Here is a 25,792-nt window from a genome sequence, read left to right as displayed (position 1 = left end):
GTTAATTTCAATAGGATCTGAATTTAAATGAAAATTTAAATTGATAGTAATATTAATATTGCTATTAAAATTAAAATTAATTAAAAAATTAAAATTGAAGTTGAAAGTGAAATTATAATTAAATTAAATTAGTGAGTATTGTCTATACGGACGAAATAGACTGTTTTTCATATGTTTGGGTGTAAAATTATATGTTTGGAACTCACATTTTTTAACACAATATTTTTAAGTGCAAGCATACAATGTTCATAAACTAGCATAACATGTTTGGGACATATATGTTAATACGTTAGAACATATTATGTTTGGGACATAAAATGTTTGTAAATATAATATGCTTAGATGCAAACATACATTAATTTGGAAATAGCCTTTAAACATATATGTGTTTAGAAAGAGAGACTTAGAGAGTATGCTGTAAGTAACATAATGGAAGTAACCAATTGGCGCCGTAAAAATATATCCATACAAAGAAAATGTCATTAAAAATTTTTACTACCAGTGTATGCCCTAAGGTGAAACATAATATTTTTCAACAATACAAACAATATTTTGTTTGAAAAAATACCGAAAATATATATATATATATATATATATATATATATATATATATATATATGCTTGAAGCAAAATATGTTTGGGGTATATGTTACAGAAGCGATTTTTTTTAGGGTGTAAAGTTAAAAATAAAATAATTGTTAATTTCAATGGTATTTGGGAATATTATCTAAAAATGAAAAAAAAAATATTTTATAAAAAAAAAATTTAATTTAATTTTAATTGAATTAGTGAGTAGTGTCTAGACATAAAAAAAATACTTTTTTTTGTAATTTCAGTTGGATCTGAGAATATTACCTAGGAAATAAAAACAAACATTCATTTAATTTAACTTTAATTTAAATATTACTCTATTTAAAAGTAAAACTAAAATTAAAATTTTAATTAAATTAGTGAGTAGTGTCAAGACATAAAAAATCAAATATTTCTTAATTTTAATGGGATCTGAGAATATTATCTAAAAAAAAACTAATGTAATTTATCTTTAATTTTAAAATTACTTTATCTAAAATAAAACTAAAATTTAAATTAAAATTAATCTAATATTAAAGCAGCGACTTGTGTCTAGACAAATAAAATATATATTAAACAAATAAAATATTTGTTAATTTTAATGGTATCTAAGAATATTATCTAAAAAACAAAAAACATTATTTTAATTTTACTTAAATTTCATAAAAAAAATTTTAAATTAAATTAGTGAGTAGTGTAAAGACCTAAAAAAGAAAATATTATTATTATATTTTAATGAGATCTAAGAAGATTATCTATAAAAATAAAACAATAATTAACTTTTAATATTAATTTATAGATTAATGTTAAAAAAAATTAAAATTTTAATTTTAATGAAAATTTAAATTTACAAAAAACTAATACTTAAACTAAAATTAAAATTACACTAAAGTTAAATTTAAAATTACAACTAAAATTAAAATTAAATTAGTGAGTAGTGTCTATACATAAAAACATAAAATTTCAATGGGATCTGAGAATATAATTTAAAAAAATATAAAAACACAATAACTTTAATTTTAATCTAAAAGTAAAACTAAAATTTAAGTTTAAATGAAAATTTTAATTTATAAACAAACTAACTTAAATAACAAACTTAAAATAAAATTAAAATTACACTAAAGTTAAAATTAAAATTAGAACTAGAATTAAAGTTAAAATTAAATGAGTAGTATCTATACATAAAAATAAAATATTTGTTAATGTCAAAGGGATCTGAGAATAAAATAAAATAAAAAAAGAAAATAAAACAATAATAACTTTGAATTTAATATTAATTTATCTAAAAGTAAAACTGAAATTTAAATGAAAATTAAAATTAAAATTTTTAAAAAACTAATACTTAAACTGAAATTAATATAAGAACGAAAATTAAAATTAAATTAGTAAGTAAAGTAAAACTAAAATTTAAATTTATATTAATTTTAAATTAAAATTGTAATAAAACTAAAATTATATTTACATGTATTGATCGTAAGGACAGCATAGACATAATTCTACGATGCAAAAACAGATCCCAAAAAGGATATAATTTACATAGAAAAAATCCTTAGCTAAATTAAACTTTTTTGATTGCCAAAAAATATTTTTGTACAATAATAACTTTGAATTTAATATTAATTTATCTAAAAGTAAAACTTAAATTAAAATTTAAATGTAAACTAAAATTAAAATTTACAAAAACCAATACTTAAACTAAAATTAAAATTGCACTAAAGTTAAAATTAAAATAAGAACGAAAATTAAAATTAAATTAAGGAGTAGTGTCTAGATATAAAAACATAAAATATTTGGTCATTTCAATGGGATCTGAGAATATTATTAAACAATATAAAAACAAATTAACTTTAAATTTTATCTAAAAGTAAAACTAAAATTTAAAATTTTATTAAAACCAAAATTATACTTACAAATATTGATCGTAAGGACAGCATAGGCAAAAGTCTATGATGCAAAAACAGATCCCAAAAAGGATATAATTTACACAGAAAAAAATCCTTAGCTATATTAAACTTATTTTTATTGCAAAAAAATTGTACTTTAATGTTATTATCTTTTAAGAAATTTTCCAATGAAATTTTCCTTTGTTTTAAGTATGCCTCATTCATTTTATAAATTAAACGTGAGTATCAAGTTCAATGACCGTACATATAAGTTCATATAAATTCAATATGAACTATAGCACAAGGCGATTTGCGTAAGATTCCCAAAAATAGTAAGAATGAACTACAGTTTGGTTAAAATCATCATGATTTGCCGCCAATGATTGTTTTCTTTGAGGTTAGTTCATGTTTTTTTTTTCTTTCAGAGGATGTAGTTTCGTGAATTGCAGTTAAAAATATACACAACCGCTTTGTGGAAATTTCAAAATGTGTAGTATAATTTAATTGAATTTTCGCGTGAGGTAGATCATTCTTCATATAAAACAGTTTATTTTTTTAGTGTAGTTATGTTTCATTCCATGTAATTACTACACTGATTTTTGTGAATTGTGTAGTTTATTTTTATTCATTTCAGATTAGTCCAATTCAAATTAAAATTAAATTTAAAATTAAATGTTTCAAAATTATTTGATCAATTTTTTAACAAAAATTATGTGAACTTTTATCGTTCAGTGTAATAGTTTTGGCTTCCTCTAACAGCGTGTAATGCTATTCATAGTGTAAAATGCATTTTCTTTATTATTTATTCTTTAAAGAACAAAAATTATTTTAGAAAATCTCCTCCCCCCAAAAAAATACATAATCTTATAAATTAATATTTGTCAACATCATAATTTTTGACTGGGAATACATGACGGCGTACATGATGGCTAGGCTATATTGTTGCCAGTCATTTTTGACCAAAATTTCGGCTATTTTCCAATTGCGCGAGCTTGATGTTGTGTTCATGACGTTTTTTTTTTTTGTATTTATGACAAAAAGTTTTAACTAAATACCATATTGTACAGAGAGATACACGTAAGCACTGCAGAAGAAATTAATTACAAAAACTTAATTGTTTCAGATGTTTTCCGCAAAATAAATGCGTTAAATTGCAAAAATGTGTCCACACAATCTCTTTGGAAAAAAAATTGAAAAGCGCGTACGTATGTGGATAAAAATAGTTATGCACTTGTTTTTTTTTGCGGGCTAAAAATATTTAATTAATATTAAAAACACAAATTTTGGACAAATTGGGTGCCAAGCATTTTGTTTTTTTTTTTTTTTAGTTTGATGAACGTGATGTTTTGTGTCAGCGCTTTGAATGAGTACACGTTTTTTTGTGCTGCAATTGAAACAACTCTACCTTCCACAAAATTCGTAATATATGCAATTAAAATAAATTTCTCAATATTAGACTTTTATTTTAGATCTGTGCGCGTACATACACGTCATAAGACCCATATTTTTATCAGTCTATTACAAATTATGAATACAAAATCGACTTTCAAATCGTTACTTTTAAGGCCACATTTCTCAAAATTTTTACTTTTCCTCTATTTGGACTTTTTGATAATTTATAATTTGGCCGATAAAACCATCATACGCTGCATGAAAGTGGCTCTGTGGTATTTTGGCCCATTCCGGACGAGGCGCCTACTTGAGGTGATCTACACTTTGGTATTTTTTAGTACCAACCTTAGTCTACAAAGTGCCTCAGGGGCAAAAGTCCAACGGATTAAAATCAGGAGATTTTGGTGGACATTGTGTAGAATTAAGAAAACATTTTTTATTTTGAAATATTTGATATAATATGGACTTTTAAACACGGTTGCCACTCGAGCCAGAAATAATCTACCAAAATTTAAAAAAAAAATTACCAAAAACATACTAAGTATAAAAGCCTTATTTTACAGTTTTTGATTCAACTCCTACATATCCCTTGAACTATAAATGTGTTGAAGTTTTAAATATTTTTAGCTCGCACCAACAAGGGAAAATTGCTACTTCTACCAAAAGGGAGAAGTTATCTGCAATAAACTTTGATAATATGACGAGAATTCAAATGTTTAAAGATGTTAATTTAATATTGATTTTATAGAAAATTTGGAAAATTTGTCAAAAATTCATTTCTATAGAGAATTTTCTTCTCTATAGAAAATTTTATCCAAATGTTATTTCTATAGAAAATTTGATCAAAATTTTATTTCTACAGATTTTTTTTCAAAATTTTATTTCTATCGAAAATTTTGTTTTATTTCTATCGAAAATTTTGTCAACATTATATTTTTATAGAATACTTTGTCAAAATTTTATTTCTATAGAAAATTTTGTCAAAATTTTATTTCTGTAAGAAATTATATCAAAATTTTATTTCTATAGAAAATTTTGTCAAAATTTTATTTCTATAGAAAATTTTGTCAACATTTTTTTCAATAGAAAATTTTTTTAAAATTTTATTTCTATGGAAAATTTTGTCAAAGTTTTATTTCTATAGAAAATTTAGTAAACATTCCTATAGGAAACTTTGTCAAAATTTTATTTCTATAAAAAAAATTTTTTTAAGTTTTATTTTTATAGAAATTCCCATCCAAATTTTATTTTTTTAGAAAATTTTTTCCAAATTTTATTTCTATAGATAATTTAGTAAAAATTGTATTTCTATACAAAATTTTAATCAAATTTTCTCTCTATAGAAAATTGTCTCAAAATTCTATATCTATAGAAAATTTTGTCAATCTTTATTTCTATAGATAAATTTTGCCAAAAAATTGTTTCTATAGAATATTGTGTCAAAATTTTATTTCTATAGAAAAGTTTGTCAAAATTTTATTTCTATAGAAAAATTTGTCAAAATTTTATTTCTATACAAAATATTGTCAAAATTTTTTTCAAAAGAAAATTTTGTCAAAATTTTGTTTCTATAGAAAGTTTTGTAAAAGTTTTATGTCTGTAGGAAATTATGTCAAAATTTTATTTCTATAGAAAATTTTGTCAAAATTTTGTTTCTATAGAAAATTTTGTCAAAATTTTATTCAATAGAAAATTTTTTCAAAATTTTATTTCTATAGAAAATTTAGTAAACATTTTATTTCTATAGGAAACATTGTCAAAATTTTATTTCTATAGAAAAAATTGTAAAAATTTTATTTTTATAGAAATTCCCATCCAAATTTATTTTTTTTAGAAAATTTTTTCCAAATTTTATTTCTATAGATAATTTAGTAAAAATTTTATTTCTATACAAAATTTTAATCAAATTTTCTCTCTATAGAAAATTGTGTCAAAATTCTATATCTATAGAAAATTTTGTCAATCTTTATTTCTATAGACAAATTTTGCCAAAAAATTTTTTCTATAGAATATTGTGTCAAAATTTTATTTCTATAGAAAAGTTTGTCAAAATTTTATTTCTATAGAAAAATTTGTCAAAATTTTATTTCTATACAAATTTTGTCAAAATTTTTTTCAAAAGAAAATTTTGTCAAAATTTTGTTTCTATAGAAAATTTTGTAAAAGTTTTATTTCTATAGAAAATTTAGTAAACATTTTGTTTCTATAAAAAATGTTGTCAAAATTTTATTTCTATAGAAAATTTTGTCAAAATTTTATTTCTATAGATAAATTTGTCAAAATTTTATTTCTATTGAAAATTTTGTCAAAATTTTATTTCTATAGAAAATTTTGTCCAGATTTTATTTTTATAGAAAATTTAGTAAAAATTTTATTTTTATAAAACATTTTATTAAAATTTTCTTCCCACAGAGAATTGTGTCAAAATGTTATATCTATAGAAAATTTTGTCAAAATTTTATTTATACGGAAATTTTTTCAAAATTTTATTTCTAAAGAAAATTTTGTCAAAATTTTATTTCTATAAAAAATTTTGTTAAAATTTTATTTTTATAGAAAATCTCGTCCAAATTTGATTTCTATAGAAAATTTTGTCCAAATTTTATTTCTATAGAAAATTTTTAGTAAAAATTTTATTTTCATAAAAAATTTTATTAAAATTTTATTTCTGTAGAAAATTGTGTCAAAATGTTATATCTATAGAAAATTGTGTCAAAATGTTATATCTATAGAAAATTTTGTAAAAATTTATTTCTACAAAAAATGTTGTCAAAATTTTATTTCTACGGAAATTTTGTCAAAATTTTATTTCTATAGAAAATTTTTTCAAAATTTTATTTCTACAGAAAATTTTGTTAAAATTTTATTTTGATAGAAAATCTCGTCCAAATTTGATTTCTATAGAAAATTTTGTCCAAATTTTATTTCTATGGATCATTTAGTAAAAATTTTATTTCCATAAAAAACTTTATTAAAATTTTATTTCTATAGAAAATTGTGTCAACATCTTATATCTATAGAAAATTTTGTCAAAATTTTATTTTAAGAGAAACATTTTGTCAAAATTTTATTTCTATAAAAAATTTTGTTAAAATTTTATTTCTAAAAAAATTTAATTCTATAAAAAAATTTGTTAAAATTTTGTCCAAGTTTTATTTTCATAGAAAATTTTGCACAAATTTTATTCGTGGATAAAATTGTGTGAAAATTTTATTCCCAGACAAAATTTCTATGGACAATTTAGTAAAAATTTTATTTCCATAAAAAATTTTATTAAAATTTTATTTCTATAGAAAATTGTGTAAAAATTTTATATCTATAGAAAATTTTGTCAAAATTTTATTTTAATAGATACATTATGTCCAAATTTTATTTTCGTAGAAAATTTTTCACAAATTTTATTCCTAGATAAAATTATGTGAAAATTTTATTCCTAGACAAAATTTTGTCAAAATTTTATATCTAGACAAAATTTTATTTCTATAGAAAATTTGTGAAGTACCTCTTAGGTGGCGTGGAATATCTTGCTACCAATCTACGCAACAGTAGAGGTGTGCGCGTGACACGAAATTGTCGTGACACACCTGATACACGCGTGAATTACGTGAGTCGTGAATAAAATCTGAAGCAACTCTCGTGAATGTGCGTGAATGGGACTAAAATAAATATGTCGTGCGTGAGTAATAAAATCGGCTCGTGAATGTGCGTGAACAAAATTTCTGCAAAAACACGCTCACGATTTATTTCTTACTTGTATGTTAAATTAAATTGATTTAGCTCTCTAACTATATTTTATTTATGAATTTTGTTATCTTTGCTCATTCCCGGTTGGAAAATGTCGAGAGTCTCGTGACTTTTTCGTGAATCACGTGAATTGTCGTGAATCGTGCGTGAGTCTGTAAAAGTAGGTCGTGCGTGAGTACTGATTTTCATTTCGTGAATGTGCGTGAGTGTGAGTGGCTACAACACTTATCGTGCGTAAGCGTGCGTGAATAAATATTTGACTTCGTGAATGTGCGTGAGTGTGAGTGAAATTTCACTCACGCGCAACCTCTAACCCAACAATAAAAAATCTACCATTTTTGGTAGGATACTACCATCTGTGGCAACCGTGCTTTTAAACTGACATGTATTAGTACATGAACAGCAATATTAATATGTTAGCAAAAGATAATGGAAAATACTTTAAATAAGATCTGTATTCTGGTTTTAATTTTAAAAACTAAATAACTTCTTAAAAACAGGCTTTAATTTAAAAAAAAAACCGCATCTATGGCACGGAATCAATACAAAAATCCTTAAAAAAAACCTTAATCCTCAATCTTTTGCTCCAAGTAAAAATCTTTTGCTGCAAGTCTGGTATCTATTCTAGAGTCCCATTCTCCCAAGACCATCTTACTGCCGTAAGAATGTCACACTCGACAGCTATGACCATCTCAGGTATTGTTGCGGCATCCACCATTACACCCACAGTCTCCCCTATTATCCTTTGATGGTTTCGATGATGTTTCGTTTTTCCGTTCATTAGTCAAACATCCTTCAAGCTTTTGATCTGAGCCTCTATAGCTCTTAAGTCCATTATCGTATCCTAGGCTCTGGTTAATTTGGTCTTCATTGTTTCAGTTATGCCAAGATAACTTGTCTATTGGACCCGTTAAAAATCGTCTATATTGCACATTAGAGCCGGAAGATTCAACTATTTGTACTTGGTATATTCTTCTGAATTTTAATTTTCCGTAGAGTTTAAACTCAGAATAGAACTGCATGTTACCACTCCCTTTATTTCTTTTCTTTGTTAGTTTTCCTTTAAGTCTAGAAAATTTTATCTTTCTTAGTCTATGGAAAAGTTTGGTGGTTTTCATTTGAAAGTTTAGAGGGAAAAATCTATTGCCAATTATTTTGCCTTTGGTGGCGCAGCTATCTTTTTATACCATCATACACATACACACACACCCACCCACACATACATTACGCAAATGTAAGTGCTATTCTATCTCTTTCTTATGTAAAGTGGTGGCTCCACGCATTAGCTACCAAGTACATATGCAAAAATCGATGCATACGGATATCCTTAGAAAATTTCCCTAGAGTGTGAGTCTGTGTAAGTAAACACATACACACACTCACACACGCAACGATAAAATCATACTCAAAGAATCCTTTGTAGCGTAAAGTTAAAGGTGACTACATTCTATTGGGTGGAGTAAATTTGAATATTGCTCAGGGAAGAAGAAACTCCAAAGAAGGTGGAGAGGAGTTTTTAAGAGTGATGTTGATGCCGTTGTTTTAGGCTGCTTTATTCGGCGACTCATCGCGCATTTTCTATTTCACCAAAATAAAAAACAACAACAACAACAAACAATCGACTACGAACATTTTCTTCCCCCACTACAAGAACAAGAAGACCATGTACGACGCATCGCCTAAACCAGCGAATGGAAAGAAGAGCAGCGTAAACAATTCGCAGTTCCGCTCTGTCGCAGTTCTGCTTGGTGTTTTAGGAACTCGTCGCGAAGTACATAATCGTCAAACTTTGGTGATGAAGAAAAATTTCTTCTGTCTTTCACCATGGGGCTGGAGACAAGGTCCGGAAAAAAGGGGTAATTTTAAAATTTCCAACATCTCAAGATGATGATGAGGATACGAATGCGAATGCGGAAGTAGCGGCTGCGAATCCTGCTGTTGGCTGTATGGCAAGAGACTGAGGAGCTATAAAACAGGCCCATAGCCTTGGTGGAGGGTTGAACATATTTGGTTGTTGTTGGTATTTTTCGAAAAAAAAACGAAGTCTTACACATACACGCTCTGGTGGTGTTTACACAAGGACATGATGATGATTTAGAACCTCTTGTTGGAAAAAATTCTTTACAGGAGTTTTTGTAAAACTGTCGAGTTTTATGTCCTTTTTCTTTTTTCTTTTTTTGTTTCCTTTGGAGCCAATGTTTGTTGCTATTCTGTGGCAGCCGACAACAGTGTGAATGTGAAATGAAATTCAATTTTTTTTGGTTCTTTTATGAGAGAGAAAGGTGTCTTATTTTGGTGAGGAGTTCGAACTGACAGTTTTGTTTGTTTGTTTTTGTTGTTTCCACACCATGTTGATGCTGATGATGAGGAAGATGGTGGCGGGTGGTTTTTATTTCCTTATAGAGGGAAAAATAAACGAATGTTTTAAAACTGCCAGAGTATTCAAATTGTTCAAAGGATCTTTATGTATGGAGGGCCAAATGGGGCTATGAATGAATTTCTACATAGACTTCTTGAATAATTAATGACATTTTTCGCGTTAAACTTCGTTTTTTTTTTGTGGAATTGTGGGAGTTACTCTTTATATACAAGGAAAGGAGGAGTATGCAAATTTTACTTAAAATGAGGGTTGTTTCTTCTAGGATTAGTCTATTATTTTAGGTTTTATAAAATACTTAAGCATTTGGGGCGAATAATTAATTCTTTGGTAAGAGATGGTGGATTTTGTGTATTTTGTTTTTCGAAGAAATTGTGTATTTTTTAGGAAGGGGCATTTCCATAGTTTATGAAGGAGTTTCCATATATTTTGAGCTATATAGAGATGGTGTATATAGTCTGTATCATTCTGTATAGCTAGAGGAGTAGTAGTATCTACAAAGTGACCCTATAGTTTGATTTAAAGATTATCACCTTCCCTTTAAGGAATTTGGTATTGATTTCAAGATCTTTGTCTTGAAATCAATACCAAATTCCGGCTTCATTCGATACCAAAATCCGGCTTCATTCGAATAAAGACCGTTGTTTAGGGAGCTATTAACAATTAAATCTTGGCTCAATAAAAGTAAAATTAGAATACACATCTCATTTATCGAATTTTAATTTTCCTTTAGCGATATAAAATCCAAATGTGATGTACAAAAGAAATGTTTTCTTAATAAAAAAAAAAAACAAGTAAGGAAAGTCTAAAGTCAGGCGGGGCCGACTATATTATACCCCGCACCACTTTGTAGATCTAAATTTTCGATATCCGTCGATATCACATCCGTCAAATGTGTTGGGAGCTATATATAAAGGTTTGTCCCAAATACATACATTTAAATATCACTCGATCTGGACAGAATGTGATAGACTTCTACAAAATCTACACTCAAAAAAAAGTGAACTCACTATTTCACTAAAGCCAATTTAACTATATTTTAGTTCATGAAATTATTATATTTGAAGAAAGTTTCATTTACTCTAATAATTTTTTGCGTACGTTAGTTAAATGAACTAAAAGACGGGAAAAAAATATACACAAATGAAGTAAAAATGTTTACTAAATTCGTGCTTCTCACAAAATAGTTCATTATTTCTTTAAATTTGTAAATTTTACTACAGCAGTGTCCATCATGAACTTCGTATGTCACTAAAGACATTCTTGCAATTTTGAACTCCATTTTTGTCTTCAAACTACAAAATTTTCTTTAAAAAGTGAAAAAAATTATTTATGTCTAATAAATTTTCTTGAATTTGTCGAAAAATATTTACTTATTTTTGTGATATCGGCGTGATGCCAGCGCTTGTAATACTGTTTAGTTAAAAATTTCTAAAACTATTCAAAATTTTCTAAAATTAATCAAAAGTTTTCTTCCTGGTGGGTTCACTGTTTTTTCAGTGTATAGACTCAAAATTTAAGTTGGCTAATGCACTAGGGTGGAACACAATGTAAGTAAAAAAAAAATATGGGAAACATTTAAATCTGAAGCAATTTTAATGAAACTTCGCAAAAGTTTACTTATGATTTATCGCTCGATATATATGTATTAGAAGTTTAAAAAAGTTAGAGTCATTTTTACAACTTTTCGACTAAGCAGTGGCGATTTTACAAGGAAAATGTTGGTATTTTAACCATTTTTGTCGAAATCAGAAAAACATATATATGAGAGCTATATCTAAATCTGAACCGATTTCAACCAAATGCATAGCTACAATGCTAATTCTACTCCCTATGCAAAATTTCAATTAAATCGGAGTAAAAGATTGGCCACTGTGGTCATATGAGTGTAAATCGGGGGAACGATATATATGGGAGCTATATCTAAATCTGAACCGATTTCCATAAAATTTGACACACTTGACAACACTACTAATTTTACTCCTAGTGCAAAATTTCAACCGAATTGGAGTAAAACTCTGGCTTCTGGGACCGTATTAGTCCATATCGGGCGAAAGATATATATGGGAGCTATATCTAATTCTGAACAGATTTCAATAAAATTTGGCACACTTGACTATAGTACTAATTGTTCTTCTTGTGCAAAATTTTAAACTAATTAGGGTAAAACTCTGGCTTCTGGGGCCATATAAGTCAATATCGGGCGAAATATATATATGGGACCTATATCTGAATCTGAACCGATTTCTTCCAAAATCAATAGGGTTCTCTTCTGAGCCAAAACACAAACTTGTACCAAATTTGAAGTCGATTGGACTAAAACTGCGACCTAGACTTTGATTACAAAAATATGTTCACGGACAGACGGACATGGCTATATCGACTCAGGAGCCCACCCTGAGCATTTTTGCCAAAGACACCATGTGTCTATCTCGTCTCCTTCTGGGTGTTGCAAACATATGCACTAACTTATAATACCCTGTTCCACAGTATGGCGCAGGGTATAAATACGGACGAAACAACACGTACACTGATGTGGTAGCGCTGAACGGTGAATTGTATCTATCGGGTCAATCCGGTGCAAAGAACCCTCCATCGTGGGATTGACAGTAACGAGTTAATTAAATTTGGTGGCACTACTTGCCATTCTGCTTCTCGTATCGATTCTTTTTATAAAAGGATAAGACTTCCGAAAAAAATTGTTTTGTGTTCAACAACACTCAAAACAAGCCAATTTAACTATATTTGCAAAAACCATTGGCGCGAAATATAATGACTATTGTATGAGCTGTCATGATGCGGAGGAAAAAGAATCAATTAAAAACCTATTGTGTGAGTGTCCTGCATTTTGTGTAAGGCGTAAGCAAATTTTAGGGACATATAGCTTTAGATTATTGGCGGACCTGGAAAACGTTAAAACTTTAGCAGTCTGCTAATGTTTTTGGAGCAATCTGGTTGGTTCAACTGAAGAAAATAATCGAGAAGGTTCAGCGGTTAAAACTAGAATTGCCCATATGTAATAGGTAGTTAAGCCTGAAACTTAATCGGGCTGCCACTTTAACCTAACCTAACCTAACTATATTTTAGTTCATGCAATTATTATATTTTGAGAGCGAGTTTTCTTGTCTTTAATAATTTTTTGTGTACGTTAGTTAAATTAACTAAAAAAGGTGGAAAAAATATGCACAAATGAAGCATAAAGATTAAGTAAATTCGTATGTCCCATCAAGTAGCTCAGAATTCCTTAAAATCTGTAAATTTTACCAATAATGCGCCCATGTTGAACTTCGTTCAACACTAAAAACATTTTTGCCATTTTGCACTCCAATTTTTTCCTTCATACTACGAAATTTTCTTTTAAAATTGAAAAGAACTAATTATGCACAATAAATTTTCTTGTATTTGACAAAAAATTGTTTACTTATTTTTACTTACTTACTTATTTAACATTTTCCAAAACTAACCTATTTTTTCTAAAATTAACGAAAACTTTCTTTCCTCGTTTTTGAGTGAAGGAAGTAGCTTCTTTGACCACAATACTCAATTGAAAAAAATTCAATATGCAATGGATTACGATCCACTCGATTTTTTTTCTATCATACACTGAAAAAAAATATTGACCTAATATGGAAGATTATGCATCTTAAATTTTAGGACTCGAAATTTATGCAATGCTAAGGACAAAATTCTTTCAAATAATGACATTTTAATTAAAAGAAAGTTTATAATCTTTGATTCAAAATTTTTTTCATTAAATTTAGGACACAAATCTTAAAATTTGGAGTCCCTCTGTTGAACTTGTAGATCTTTGAAGTAAGGCAAATATTCCTTAAAATAAAGAAAAACATTTTTAATTTAAAGAAATCGTCTTTAACTCAACTGACATATTGAATTTTTAAATTTAATATAAAAATGCTTCAAATATAGACTAAGATTTATTTTAAGGATTTGAATCTTTGGTTTAAAGTTTTTTTAACATTAAGAAAACAGTTTTTACTTTGAAGTACTTGGCATAATTTGGATTTTGAAACTGGAATATGTTTGTACATGATTACCTTTATTAATATATCGCAAACAGAGAATAAAAATTCTATGAATGAGATCTGTATCCAATTTTAATTTTATCGATCCTAGATTTAAAGCCAGAGAGGTCCCTACAAAATGTCTTTATTTTAAAGAAGCCGCATCTTTGGCACGGAATCAATACCAAAATCCTTAAAGGAAGGTCAAAATCTTTGGATCCAAGTAAACTTTTTTTTGAGTGTAGAAGCGGAATTATTGAAAATAAAATTGCATATTGAAAGGATATTAACGAAAATTGCCAAGGTATTTTGGAAGTAGTTATTTTCAGATAAGCTTTTACTTGGATCCTTAAACTTCTTTTAAGGATTTTGGTATTGATTCCGAGCAAAAGGTGCAGCTATTCTCGAAATACTGATTTTTTTAGGAAGCTATCTAATTTTAAATCTATTATTATTATTTATTATATTATTTTATTGCTTTAACTCTAACTAAAGTATAGGACAGTTTTCCATCACACTCGGTTTGGAGGTATGTATCTAAGTTGATCCCAGATTAATGCGGATTCAGTTTTAAATCTAGGCTCTAGAAAAATTTCAAATTATAACAAATACTTCACATTTTGAATTTTACACAAAATAATAGTAATTTCCAAAAAATATTTAATAAGTGTACTGCTCCATTTCTCGGCAGACTTAGAAAATGAAATCCGAAAAAGCATCACATCTGAAGAACTAATGGGAAATCAATGTAGCGGATGCTTAAAAAGAATACATCCGACCTATGACAACCCAGCAAAAAAAGCGTCGCCAAAAAAGTAATGAAAATGTTCTCCTTGGATGCAGAAGCGATGAATTTAACATGGGCTTGTCATAGGACAGAAATCCTCCATTTCAACAGCCGTTGCACTGAATTTGCATCACTTCTTTAGGCGTGATCCGAATTCAATGTTTTGGATGTAAATTAAAAAATTCTGTGATATTTTGTCAATTAAATATTTTTTGATAATTTTTTTATAATTTTTAATGGGTTCTAACGCTTGTCGGAAACGTTTGACCTCAAATATTTTCAAAATTCACAAATTTTTCATATTGTATTTAGCATTTTTTTCGACAAAATTTAAATGATTTGTACCATTTTATGAATTCATAACCTGATTTTAACCTATTTGAAACAAAAAAAGTTAAAATTACCCATTAAAAGTATGAAAAAACCAAGTTATAAAAAATTGAATTAAAATAACTCCCTGGGTAGTTAAAATAAAGAACATCATTGGGAGTGCGTCTTCTGGAAGTGCTTTTAAAGTTGTGCCTTTGAAAGAACTTCCAAATTTTTTAGTTGGGAAATTCATGTAATTTTCATTGCTTCTTTGATTCATATTTCCATATACACCGAGTATTTAGAAATTCTAAGGCCTGAAATCAGAAATAGTCGTCTAATTTTTTTTTTATTGATTTTACACTAAAAAATTTGCTTGAATCCCATGAAGGATTTTACTTCCTCACTTAAGGGTTTTAGTTTTGATTTGAAACAAATAATTTAGGTACATTTGTTATTGAAGTGTAAAAACTATTATTAAAAAGCAAATAATTTCAGTTTAAAAGTCAAAATTATAATAGCCACCTCAGAACAAAAACATTGTTTTGGTTTTTTGGTTTCAAGAAAACTTTAAATCTAATATTCCAAATACTCAAAAATAAATCCAAACATGCAATATCCTAGTTAATTTAAAAATAATTTCTTTAAAGACCGGTATTAAGTTCGCATTATTGCACAATAATAGTAATTTTTTCACGGTCACTGTTCTTTAATAGTCCATTTTAAAGAAAATAAACATTATCAATTGTTGCTTTGGATCAAGTTTTAAAATAATTTGCCAAAAAAGTTGTAAATTTTTTCCGCTTTCACAGATTTTGTTCGATTTTAGCGACTAAACTCGAAATTAATACTCAGCTTAAATCAAATAACCAACTTAAATCAAATTTTTTTTCCGGCTGAAATGGTGTTAGTATATGGTCTCTAATGACCATGCAAAAATTGGTCCACATCGGTGCATAATTATATATAGCCCCCATATAAACCGATCACCAGATTTGACCTCCGGAGTCTCTTGGAAGACCAAAATTCCTCTGATTCAGTTGATATTTGGTACGTGGTGTTAATATATGGCCTCAAACACTCATGCAAAAATTGGTCGAAATCGGTCAATAATTATATATAGCCCCCATATAAACCGATCCCCAGATTTGACCGATCCCCTTGGAAGAGCAAAATTCATCCGATTCGGTTGAAATTTGGTACGTGATGTTAGTATATGGTATCCAACAACCATGCAGTTCATATCAGTCCATAATTATATATAGCCCCTATATAAACCGATCCCCAGATTTGACCTCCGGTGCCTTTTGGAGAAGCAAAATTCATCCGATCTGGTTGAAATTTGGTACGTGGTGGTAGTATATGATATTTAACAACCATGCCAAAAGTGGTCCATATTAGTCCATAATCGAATACAGCCCCCATATAAACCGATCCAGAGATTTGGTTTTGGAGCCTCTTAGATGAGCAAATTTCATCCGAGTTGAAATTTGGTACATTGTGCTAGTATATGGCCGTTAACAACCATGCCTAACTAGGTCCATATCGGTCTATAGTTATATATAGCCCTCAGATAAATCGATCCCCAATCACACAAAAATTGGTCCATATAAAGTTCATAATTGTATATAGCCCCCATATAAGCGACCCCCATATTTCAATTCTGGCTCCCTACGTACCGTGCAAAAGTCCATATTGATTCGTAATTATTTGTAGACTTACGTACACATACCTTTTTTGTCTAATATATACCACGTATGGACTAACTCACAATTTAGAAGACGATTTAAGATACCACAACCCAAGTAATTCGATTGTGGATGACAGTCTTTCGTAGAAGTTTCTACGCAATCCATGTTGGAGGTACATAAGATTCGGCCTGCCGAAGATAAGGTTGAATAGTCTTTCTAATTGGGTCAAAAAGTTTTAGTAAATAATAAATAAATATTATAAAGGTGATTTATATTTAATAATATATCACACTAAAAAACTGTGAACTCTCTATTTCACTAAAGCCAATTTAGCTTTATTTTGGTTTATAGAATTTTATGTTCGAAGAAAGTTTCCTTTACTCTAACATTTTTGTGCCTACGTTAGTTAAATGAACTAATTATACCCAAATTAAGCATAAAGATTTACTAAGTTCACACTTCTCACACAATAGCTCATTATTTCTTTAAATTTGTAAATTTTACTACAAATGCGCCCATCTTGAACTACGTATGGCACTAAAGACATTCTTGCAATTTTGAACTCCTATTTTTCCCTTCAAACTACAAAATTTTCTCTAACAAGTGAAAAAATTATTTACCTATAATAAATTTTCTTGAAAAATATTTACTTATTTTTGTTATATCGGCGTTATGCCAGCGTTTGCAATACTGTTTAGTTAAAATTTTCAAAAATTAATCTAATTTTTTTTTGAATTTTTTTGTAATACTATTTAGTTAAAATATACTAAAAATAATCTACATTTTCTAAAACTAACCAAAAGTTTTCCTCTTTGTGGGTTTACTGATTTTTCAGTGTAGCATTTTATTTAATAAAATCTATTCGATTTTAAAATTATTAAAAAATATGAGCTTACTCATTCAAATCTAAGGAAGAGTATGCTTACATTTCTGTCCAACCGAACTCAGTGGCGTTTTTCTTGTCTATGATGACCCATACATAATATTCATATCCTTTATTTTTTTTAGCAAAACATACAAAAAACAGGTAAAAACTGCATTTCTTTTTTAATTGTTTCTTTGGCAAACAAAAAAACTCATAAAAAATCTCAAGTCATTCATACTATCCTAATGCATAGTTTCCTCTATGGCCTTATTTTGTTTTTGTAAACATTCTAGCAGGTTGTTTGTGTTTTTTTTACACACACTCTCTTTCCTTTTGCTCTTGGAAATGCCACACTTCCCAACTCTTTTTTATGACTATTTTTTTGTTTATGATCTTTTTTGTGGAAAAGCAAATTTTTTTTCATTAGCTCTTAAGGAGAGACATATGTTTTCATGGCTTAAAATCATCTGTGACCTATGTTGTTGAGAATTTTTTTTCCAGCTTAATAGATCGCTCTAGTTTTCTAAATCACCTACAAAACAAAAAATTGATCCGTTTTGTAAATCCTCTAATATTGCATGATTAGATGACGACGAAGTAGGAGGATTGCTTAATTCCGTTCATAAAATCCCGGATTTGTGAAATGTTTGTGAAAAGTTAAGTAAGGTTCATTTTAAAAGGAGATCAACTTAAGCAATGTCCATACAAATCGCACGCTAATCTGAGCGATTTAAAAAAATAATCATAACACAGGCTTTTAGGGAGAGCGAGAGACTTATGTTTTTAATCCATTCTAAAAATCAAGGCACACGCACACACACACACATGAACATAACCGAATTGATCCACGAAGTGTTAGCTATGAAGCCGACATTAGAACAAAAACTAAACTAAAAACGAACATAAACACAAACACACACACACACACATACCTGACCTTACCTGAATGGCGCGGTTTGGTTGGTGAACCAAATCACTGTGTGCGTGTGTGTGAGGAGTGAAATGAAATTATGTGAGAGGAGAGTAGATTTTGAATATTAGAAAGAGCCTTGTTTGCCACTACCTGTGTTGTTTAGAATAGAGACCCACAAATGATTTCGTTGATTTTAAAAACACACGCACACATTCACACATGTATGGACCCTCTACTCATCGTTTCAAACTTATCTTCAGTGAATAAATATTGACTTTTTTTCTACTAATCTCATGTGCGTATATTTGCGTGTGTGTGCGTGTTGCTAGGTTTCGTTTCCATGAGTTTTCGCTGAGAGGCTGTGTATGGCTGGCTGACTACCACTGCCACCGATGCTTCGGCTGCTGTTTAGGGCCTTTAATATGGTGCGTGTTTTAGATGCGTAAATCGTGCGTGTGTATGTGTGTGTTTGCTTGTGGGTCCTTTTTTGTAGGAAGACGACACAAACCTACAACATCTTCTCACCGCCACCACCACCGCACACAGTCAACGTTGTTTAAATACTCGTCGGTTTTTTGGTTTGAGCATCAGTTGCATTTCATCAACGAAACGTGAAACATATACGCTCTTCTTCTCTTATTTCTCTTCTCTGTTTTTTGGAATATCTCCCCACACAAGAAGAGATATTTGAAGAAAACGAGATTTTTTTAAAAACATAAAAGTGTTTATAAATTTTTTTTCTTAAAAAGTAACGAAAATCAAAAATATTTTTAAATCGAAATTAAAACTTCCAAGAAGTTTAAAAACAGTGTTGGAAAAAAATTTCCATTCAAAATAAAATAATAACAAAAAATTAGTGTTTTATAAAGAGTGAACTCATTCAAAAGGATTTCTTTATCAATAAAGGTATATATCACCAAGGACTTAATTTCTCTACCATACACAAGAACACACGCACATTTGGATTACAGTGATATTTTTTTCTCAAAATAAAACGTGATTGGTTTAAATATGGCCTGGCAAAAAAAAACGCAACACCCTCTAAAAAGTAAAAAAAATGATTACCCCTCATTTGGAGACAGAACTCACCACCCATAAAAAAGAAAAGCACACAAAAATAAAAAGATAGCCTTTTGTCGCCCTTTTGTGGATTTTATGTAAATTTAAACAATTTTTGTTTTTATTTGGAGAATTCGGGCTCATTCCCCCCAATTTTAAGAATTTTCTCTCTCCGTCTCTCTGATATTTATTTGTGTGTTTTTTCATATTTCCCCTTACAAAACCAAATAAAAAAATCAATGACCATAAAAATCCCTCCTAAAAATCTTACAAAAAAAAGAGAGTAAAACAAAAACAGCGGAATCACTAGAGGATAATGTCGTTGTTATTCCACACATACGCTCGCCGATGAAAATCTGCACAGAAAACGCGTAAATTTTAGCGCTTGCGCTGTATCCAAAATTTGTTAATGATTTGCAGAAGTTTAACCCCCCTTTACTGCCTATTTTTTTAACATTCCGTTAACAACAAAATCACAAATTTTTACAAATAATTTTAAGCCTCCTTTTTATGAATATTGAATATTTTTGTTAATTTTCCTTTTTTTCCTTGTCTTTTTAGATTCCCCCCATTTTGGAAAACTGGATTTCCAAAAATAACCAAAGGATTTTCCCTTCCCCCCTAAAAAGGGAGAGTTTTTGGTAACAAAACTCAAAATTCTCTTTAAAAACATTGCCTTCACCCACCACCAACCCCCCCATTCACAAACATGCAAAATTGGGACACTGCCACCATGCAACAAACATCAGCGAATAGCAACAATTTTTTGGAACACAACACATGGTATAACCAAATGTTTGCCGCCAACATAAAACAAGAGCCGGGCACAGTGGTCTCACCGCCCCAGCATTCACCCATGAATACAGCCAGCCATTTGGAGAACTATCTAAAGCAACATCATCAACAATTTGCTGCCAACAATGATGTGTCAGCTACACAACATACAGCCGCCGCCATGACTCCTTCACCCACCAATAATTCGGAATTCTTTGAGGCCTCCAACAGCAACAACAACAACATGCAATTGTTGCAACAACAGCAATATCAACAACATTTCCAACAGGCTCAACAGGCAGCTGCCCAAAATCAAATTAGCTCTCATTTACCTTTGGGTTTTAATCCTTTGACACCTCCTGGTCTACCCAATGCTGTATTGCCAGCCATGTCTCATTATTATACACAGGCCACACAACAAAGACATCACCAACAGACTCCTAGTCCTTGTCTAAATGAGAATTTGGAAAAGTCGGCCTTGACCCCAAGACATACACCACCCATGGATATTACACCTCCCAAGTCACCCAAGAGCTCAAATAACCAAAATTCTGCTGCCTCCGTTAATCAACAGAATGGATCTGCCATGCTTGTGGATCATCAACAAAGCCACGAAGATCAGGATCTTATCTCGAACTCCAGTGAGGATCTGAAATACATAGTTGAGTCTGAGGATGATGAATCGATACGCATGCCCATTTACAATTCCCATGGAAAAATGAAGAATCACAAATGCAAGTCGTGTGGAATGGTGGCCATTACCAAAATGGCTTTCTGGGAACATGCCCGTACCCACATGAAGCCCGAGAAGATTTTACAATGCCCCAAGTGTCCCTTTGTTACCGAACTCAAGCATCATTTGGAATATCACATACGCAAGCACAAGAATCTCAAGCCATTCCAATGTGACAAATGCTCCTATTCCTGTGTGAATAAATCCATGTTGAACTCGCATCGTAAATCCCACTCCTCGGTCTATCAATATCGCTGTGCCGATTGTGATTATGCCACCAAATATTGCCACTCCTTCAAATTGCATTTGAGGAAATATGAGCATAAACCAGGAATGGTCCTAGACGAAGAGGGCATCCCAAATCCATCGGTAATCATTGATGTCTATGGCACCAGAAGAGGACCCAAGAATAAATCATCCTCGGGTGCCGCGGGTCTAAAGAAGGCTTGTAGTGATTTGAAAATTCCTCCTACTTCTCAATTGTCTGCGGCCTTGCAGGGTTTCCCCATGCAAGCGGGTCAAAATACCTCTGCCTCATCTTTGATCTCCAATCAAATGCCAGCCTCTCCTGCCAAAAGTAATAGCTCTGTGGTCTCCGATTTACCAGCCCTCACTTTGAATATGTCTTTGCAACAACAGGCCCGGCTTCCTCAACAATCGCCCAGTTCAGTCTCCACAGAAAATCAACAACAGGCCTCCAATAATCAGCAACAGCAGCAGCAGCAGCAAATCAATAACCTCTTGCCTCCATTGGCTTCATTGCTGCAACAGAATAGAAATATGGCCTTCTTCCCTTATTGGAATTTGAATTTGCAAATGTTGGCTGCCCAACAGCAGGCGGCCGTGTTGGCCCAGCTATCGCCTCGTATGAGGGAACAATTGCAACAGAAACAAGGAGAAATGGCAGGGGAATTCAACCAAGACCCCGAGGACTTGCATGAGGATGAAGAGGCCGAAGATGAGGAGGAACAAGAGGAATTCGATCGCAAATCTGTAGACTCGGCAATGGATCTGTCACAAGGCACCCCCACCAAAGAGGAACAACAAACTCCCGATATGGCCATGAATTTGAAACTTGCTGAAGATCATGGTGACACCCCACTCTTTAGCTCCTCGGCGGCAGTAAGACGTAAGGGTCGAGTTTTGAAATTGGACCAAGAACAAATGAAAAACCATAGCCAACTGCAATCGAATTCGGTTCCCTCCTCACCCCAACATCCTGCTGAAATGCCACGCACCACATCGTCGCCCATACATACAAATGGCATGGCTGTGGGATCACAAGCGAAACTCGATGATCCCTCATCGGCAGATGAGTCCATGGAAACGGGTAATCAAACATCGCATTCACATAATCCCACCGCCAATGCAGCCAATACCAGTGCAAGTTCAACGGCTTCATCTTCAGGTAATAGTTCCAATAGCTCCTCCACCTCAGCCTCAAATAGTTCCTCATCGGCGGTCACTAGTCCTGCGAATACCACCATGTACGAGTGCAAGTACTGTGATATCTTCTTCAAGGATGCAGTCCTCTATACCATACACATGGGCTATCATAGCTGTGATGATGTCTTCAAATGTAATATGTGCGGTGAGAAATGTGATGGGCCAGTGGGTCTATTTGTCCATATGGCCAGAAATGCCCATTCGTAAGATAATTCAGCACACTCCCCCACCCCCTCAACACTCATACACACTCACACTCTCTTTGAAAATACCTGCGACTCTGTCTTGACTTGACTTGAATGCAATTTTTTTTTGTAAATTTTTTTTTTGTTATTATTTTTTATTTCGTTGCTTTGAATTGTATATAGAAAAAAATTTTAAGTAGTTTGTAGGATCTCTTCTTGGGGAACCCAAAAACACAAACACAAAACGAGGCGCCCCTAGAGAGATCTTTACAAACGAAACGTTGTCATGAATTGTAAATATCAAAAAAAAAAACAAATTAGTTTTTAATTTTTATTTTAAGATATCATATTATTTTTATTTTATATATTACATTGCTCAAGAAATGGTTCCTTTTAATTATAATGATTTGAGAAAAATTATATTTTCTATAAATTTAATTTAAACAAATTATGTTTATATGTATGAATGTTCTAAAAAAAATAATTAATTTTTCACTTTTATGTTAGTGTAAGTGCAAGACAAACAAATCGAGCGTAATTTAAATATTTTCTGTTTTTTTTTTTTAGTTTTTAATTTTTATGTATGATTCTCCTCCTGCTACTCCTTATCTCTGCTAATTTTAACAAAAACCTTTAAAGGTTTAAAAATTTTAATTCTAAGTTTTATTTTTAATTAATTTTATATATAAAATATACAAATATGCCAAAATCAAAAACAAATGCCCTAGAAAACAAGGATTTTTATTTTTTAATTATTGTTTTTTCTTTCGATTTTCTCTAATTTCTAAGTTACCACAACGAAAATCAAAACAATCAAAGTCATTAGTTCTGTTTAAGTTTTTAGTTAATAATAATAATAATAAAAATGCTAAAATATTTTCATAAACCAAAATGTTTTTATTGCTGTGTATTTTTAATATAAAGGAATTTATTAACAATTATTAGAGAGATTGTAATTTTTAAGAATTTATTAAACGAATACCAAAACGAAAAAAATTATAAAATCACACAAGAAGAGAAATAAAATGAGAAATCTAATTTTTTTTGAAAATTTAAATATTCAGTTTGTTTTTATTTATTGCATTTTTCCATGAGTTTTTTTTTTCTTTCAATATTATTTCATGATTTTTATCAAGAACATTTTTATTTTGATCCATCATCAGTTTTTATTGAACGCAAATTTAAAACAGCCACTACCAACCAAACTACAACCACCCATAATCTTAAATCCCAAATAATATTTGGGATATCAACTCAAATAACCAATCAACCAACCAACAACCAACCATATTTAATTTGTAAACAACAGCAGCAGCAACAACAACAACAACTACTAATTTTAAGTTTCCATAGACATACGTATATAACAAACAGCAAAACCAACAATAGCCATATATCAGCATACATCATAGATTTTCTTTGCAGTAACAAAAATTTAAAGTCAAGCTCATGGGATAATTAAAAAAAAAATAAAATTTATTTAAAAGAAAAAAATATTAAAAATTTTCAAAACAAGTAAAATCGAAGCTCAATTCAGAGGGTCATGGAAAACCGCGGTCGATACGCTCGATGTCGAATTAATTTCAGTGATATTCTAAAGTTCTACAAGATTTTCAACTTCCAAATTAAAAAAAAAAAAACAATGAATGTTAAATTGAGGTTTTATGAAATGACGCGAAGTAAAATAAAAATTAACTATTAATTCGTTGGCATACAATTTCGTTGAAAAAAATATTGTCGCAAACACAAAAAAAATCCATTTATTGGGAATTTGCTGCAAAATTGACCGTAACGGACTTGTAAAAGAACTGATACCGATGCCCCAGTTTATCTCAATTTTTTTTTCATTTTCGTATATATTCTTCAAGTGTATACTCTGTTGATATGAAATACAATTATAAGAATTATCTATATGTTCGCACAGAAAAAAATATCAACAAAATATTTCCAATGGATTTTTTTTTAATTTTTAGATAAAACTTTATATCAAACTAATAACACAAAGTCACGAAAGTAATCGAAAATAGTTTTTAATTCGAAAACAATTAATTAAAATCAACATCAATTTAATTTTTATTTGAATCAATTAAAAAGTTAAGTTCAAATCAAACCAATTAATTTTTTTATCAAATATTTTTTTATACCAAAAAAAAATTGATAATATCATTTTCGTGATTGAAGACATTTTTCAATTAAAAATTTGGTTCAAATAATTTCGTGATGGAAAAAAATTTCACTTAAAAAAATTTAAAAAAAAACTCAATTAATTTTATTTATTAAAGCCGCAATTATTTGCAATTACTTTCTTAACTGACTTAGTGCTTTAGCAGTGTTGCCAGTATTTTTCTGGCTCTTGTCCCCAAATTATAATGTTTTCGTCCCCAAAAATCCCCAATTTAAACTTAAATTCCTCACAAAAATTCCCCAATACATTTTTGACCAGTTTTTATATCCTGCGCCACACTGTGGAACAGGGTATTATAAGTTAGTGCATATGTTTGCAACACCCAGAAGGAGACGAGATGGACACATTTTGTCTTTGGCAAAAATGCTCAGGGTGGGCCCCTGAGTCGATATAGCCATGTCCACCTGTCCGTGAACACATTTTTGTAATCAAAGTCTAGGTCGCAGTTTTAGTCCAATCGACTTCAAATTTGGCACAAGTATGTGTTTTGGGTCAGAATAGAACCCTATTGATTTTGGAAGAAATCGGTTCAGATTTAGATATAACTCCTATATATATTTCGACCGATACGGACTTAAATGGCCCCAGAAGCCAGAGTTTTACCCTAATTTGCTTAAAATTGTGCAAAATTAGTACTATAGTTAAGTGTGCCAAATTTTAATGAAATCGGTTCAGATTTAGATATAGCTCCCATATATATGTTTTTCTGATTTCGACAAAAATGGTCAAAATACCAACATTTTCCTTGTTAAATCGCCACTGATTAGTCGAAAAGTTGTAAAAATGACTCTAATTTCCCTAAACTTCTAATACAAATATATCGAGCGATAAACCATACATAAACTTTTGCGAAGTTT

At 29.9% G+C, this 25,792-nt stretch overlaps 1 protein-coding gene across 2 annotated transcripts in view; it reads left to right on the top strand.

Moving 5' to 3' along the window:
- The window catches only part of hb (zinc finger protein hunchback), a 39,155-nt gene extending 15,938 nt beyond the window's left edge, over positions 1-23,217 (top strand). For both annotated transcript variants that reach the window (XM_075290607.1, XM_075290608.1), the window contains exon 2: positions 20,174-23,217. In XM_075290607.1, coding sequence (XP_075146722.1) covers positions 20,322-22,772 — 2,451 coding nt within the window. In that variant the 5' untranslated portion in view covers positions 20,174-20,321 and the 3' untranslated portion in view covers positions 22,773-23,217. The remainder of the gene's footprint in view (positions 1-20,173) is intronic.
- The last annotated feature ends 2,575 nt before the right edge of the window (positions 23,218-25,792 follow it).

This window comes from Haematobia irritans, chromosome 1 (genome assembly GCF_050003625.1).
Source record: "Haematobia irritans isolate KBUSLIRL chromosome 1, ASM5000362v1, whole genome shotgun sequence".
Lineage (NCBI taxonomy): Eukaryota > Metazoa > Arthropoda > Insecta > Diptera > Muscidae > Haematobia > Haematobia irritans.
The sequence above is the reverse complement of the archived record's forward strand: the minus strand, read 5'-3'. Positions and strand labels throughout refer to the sequence as shown.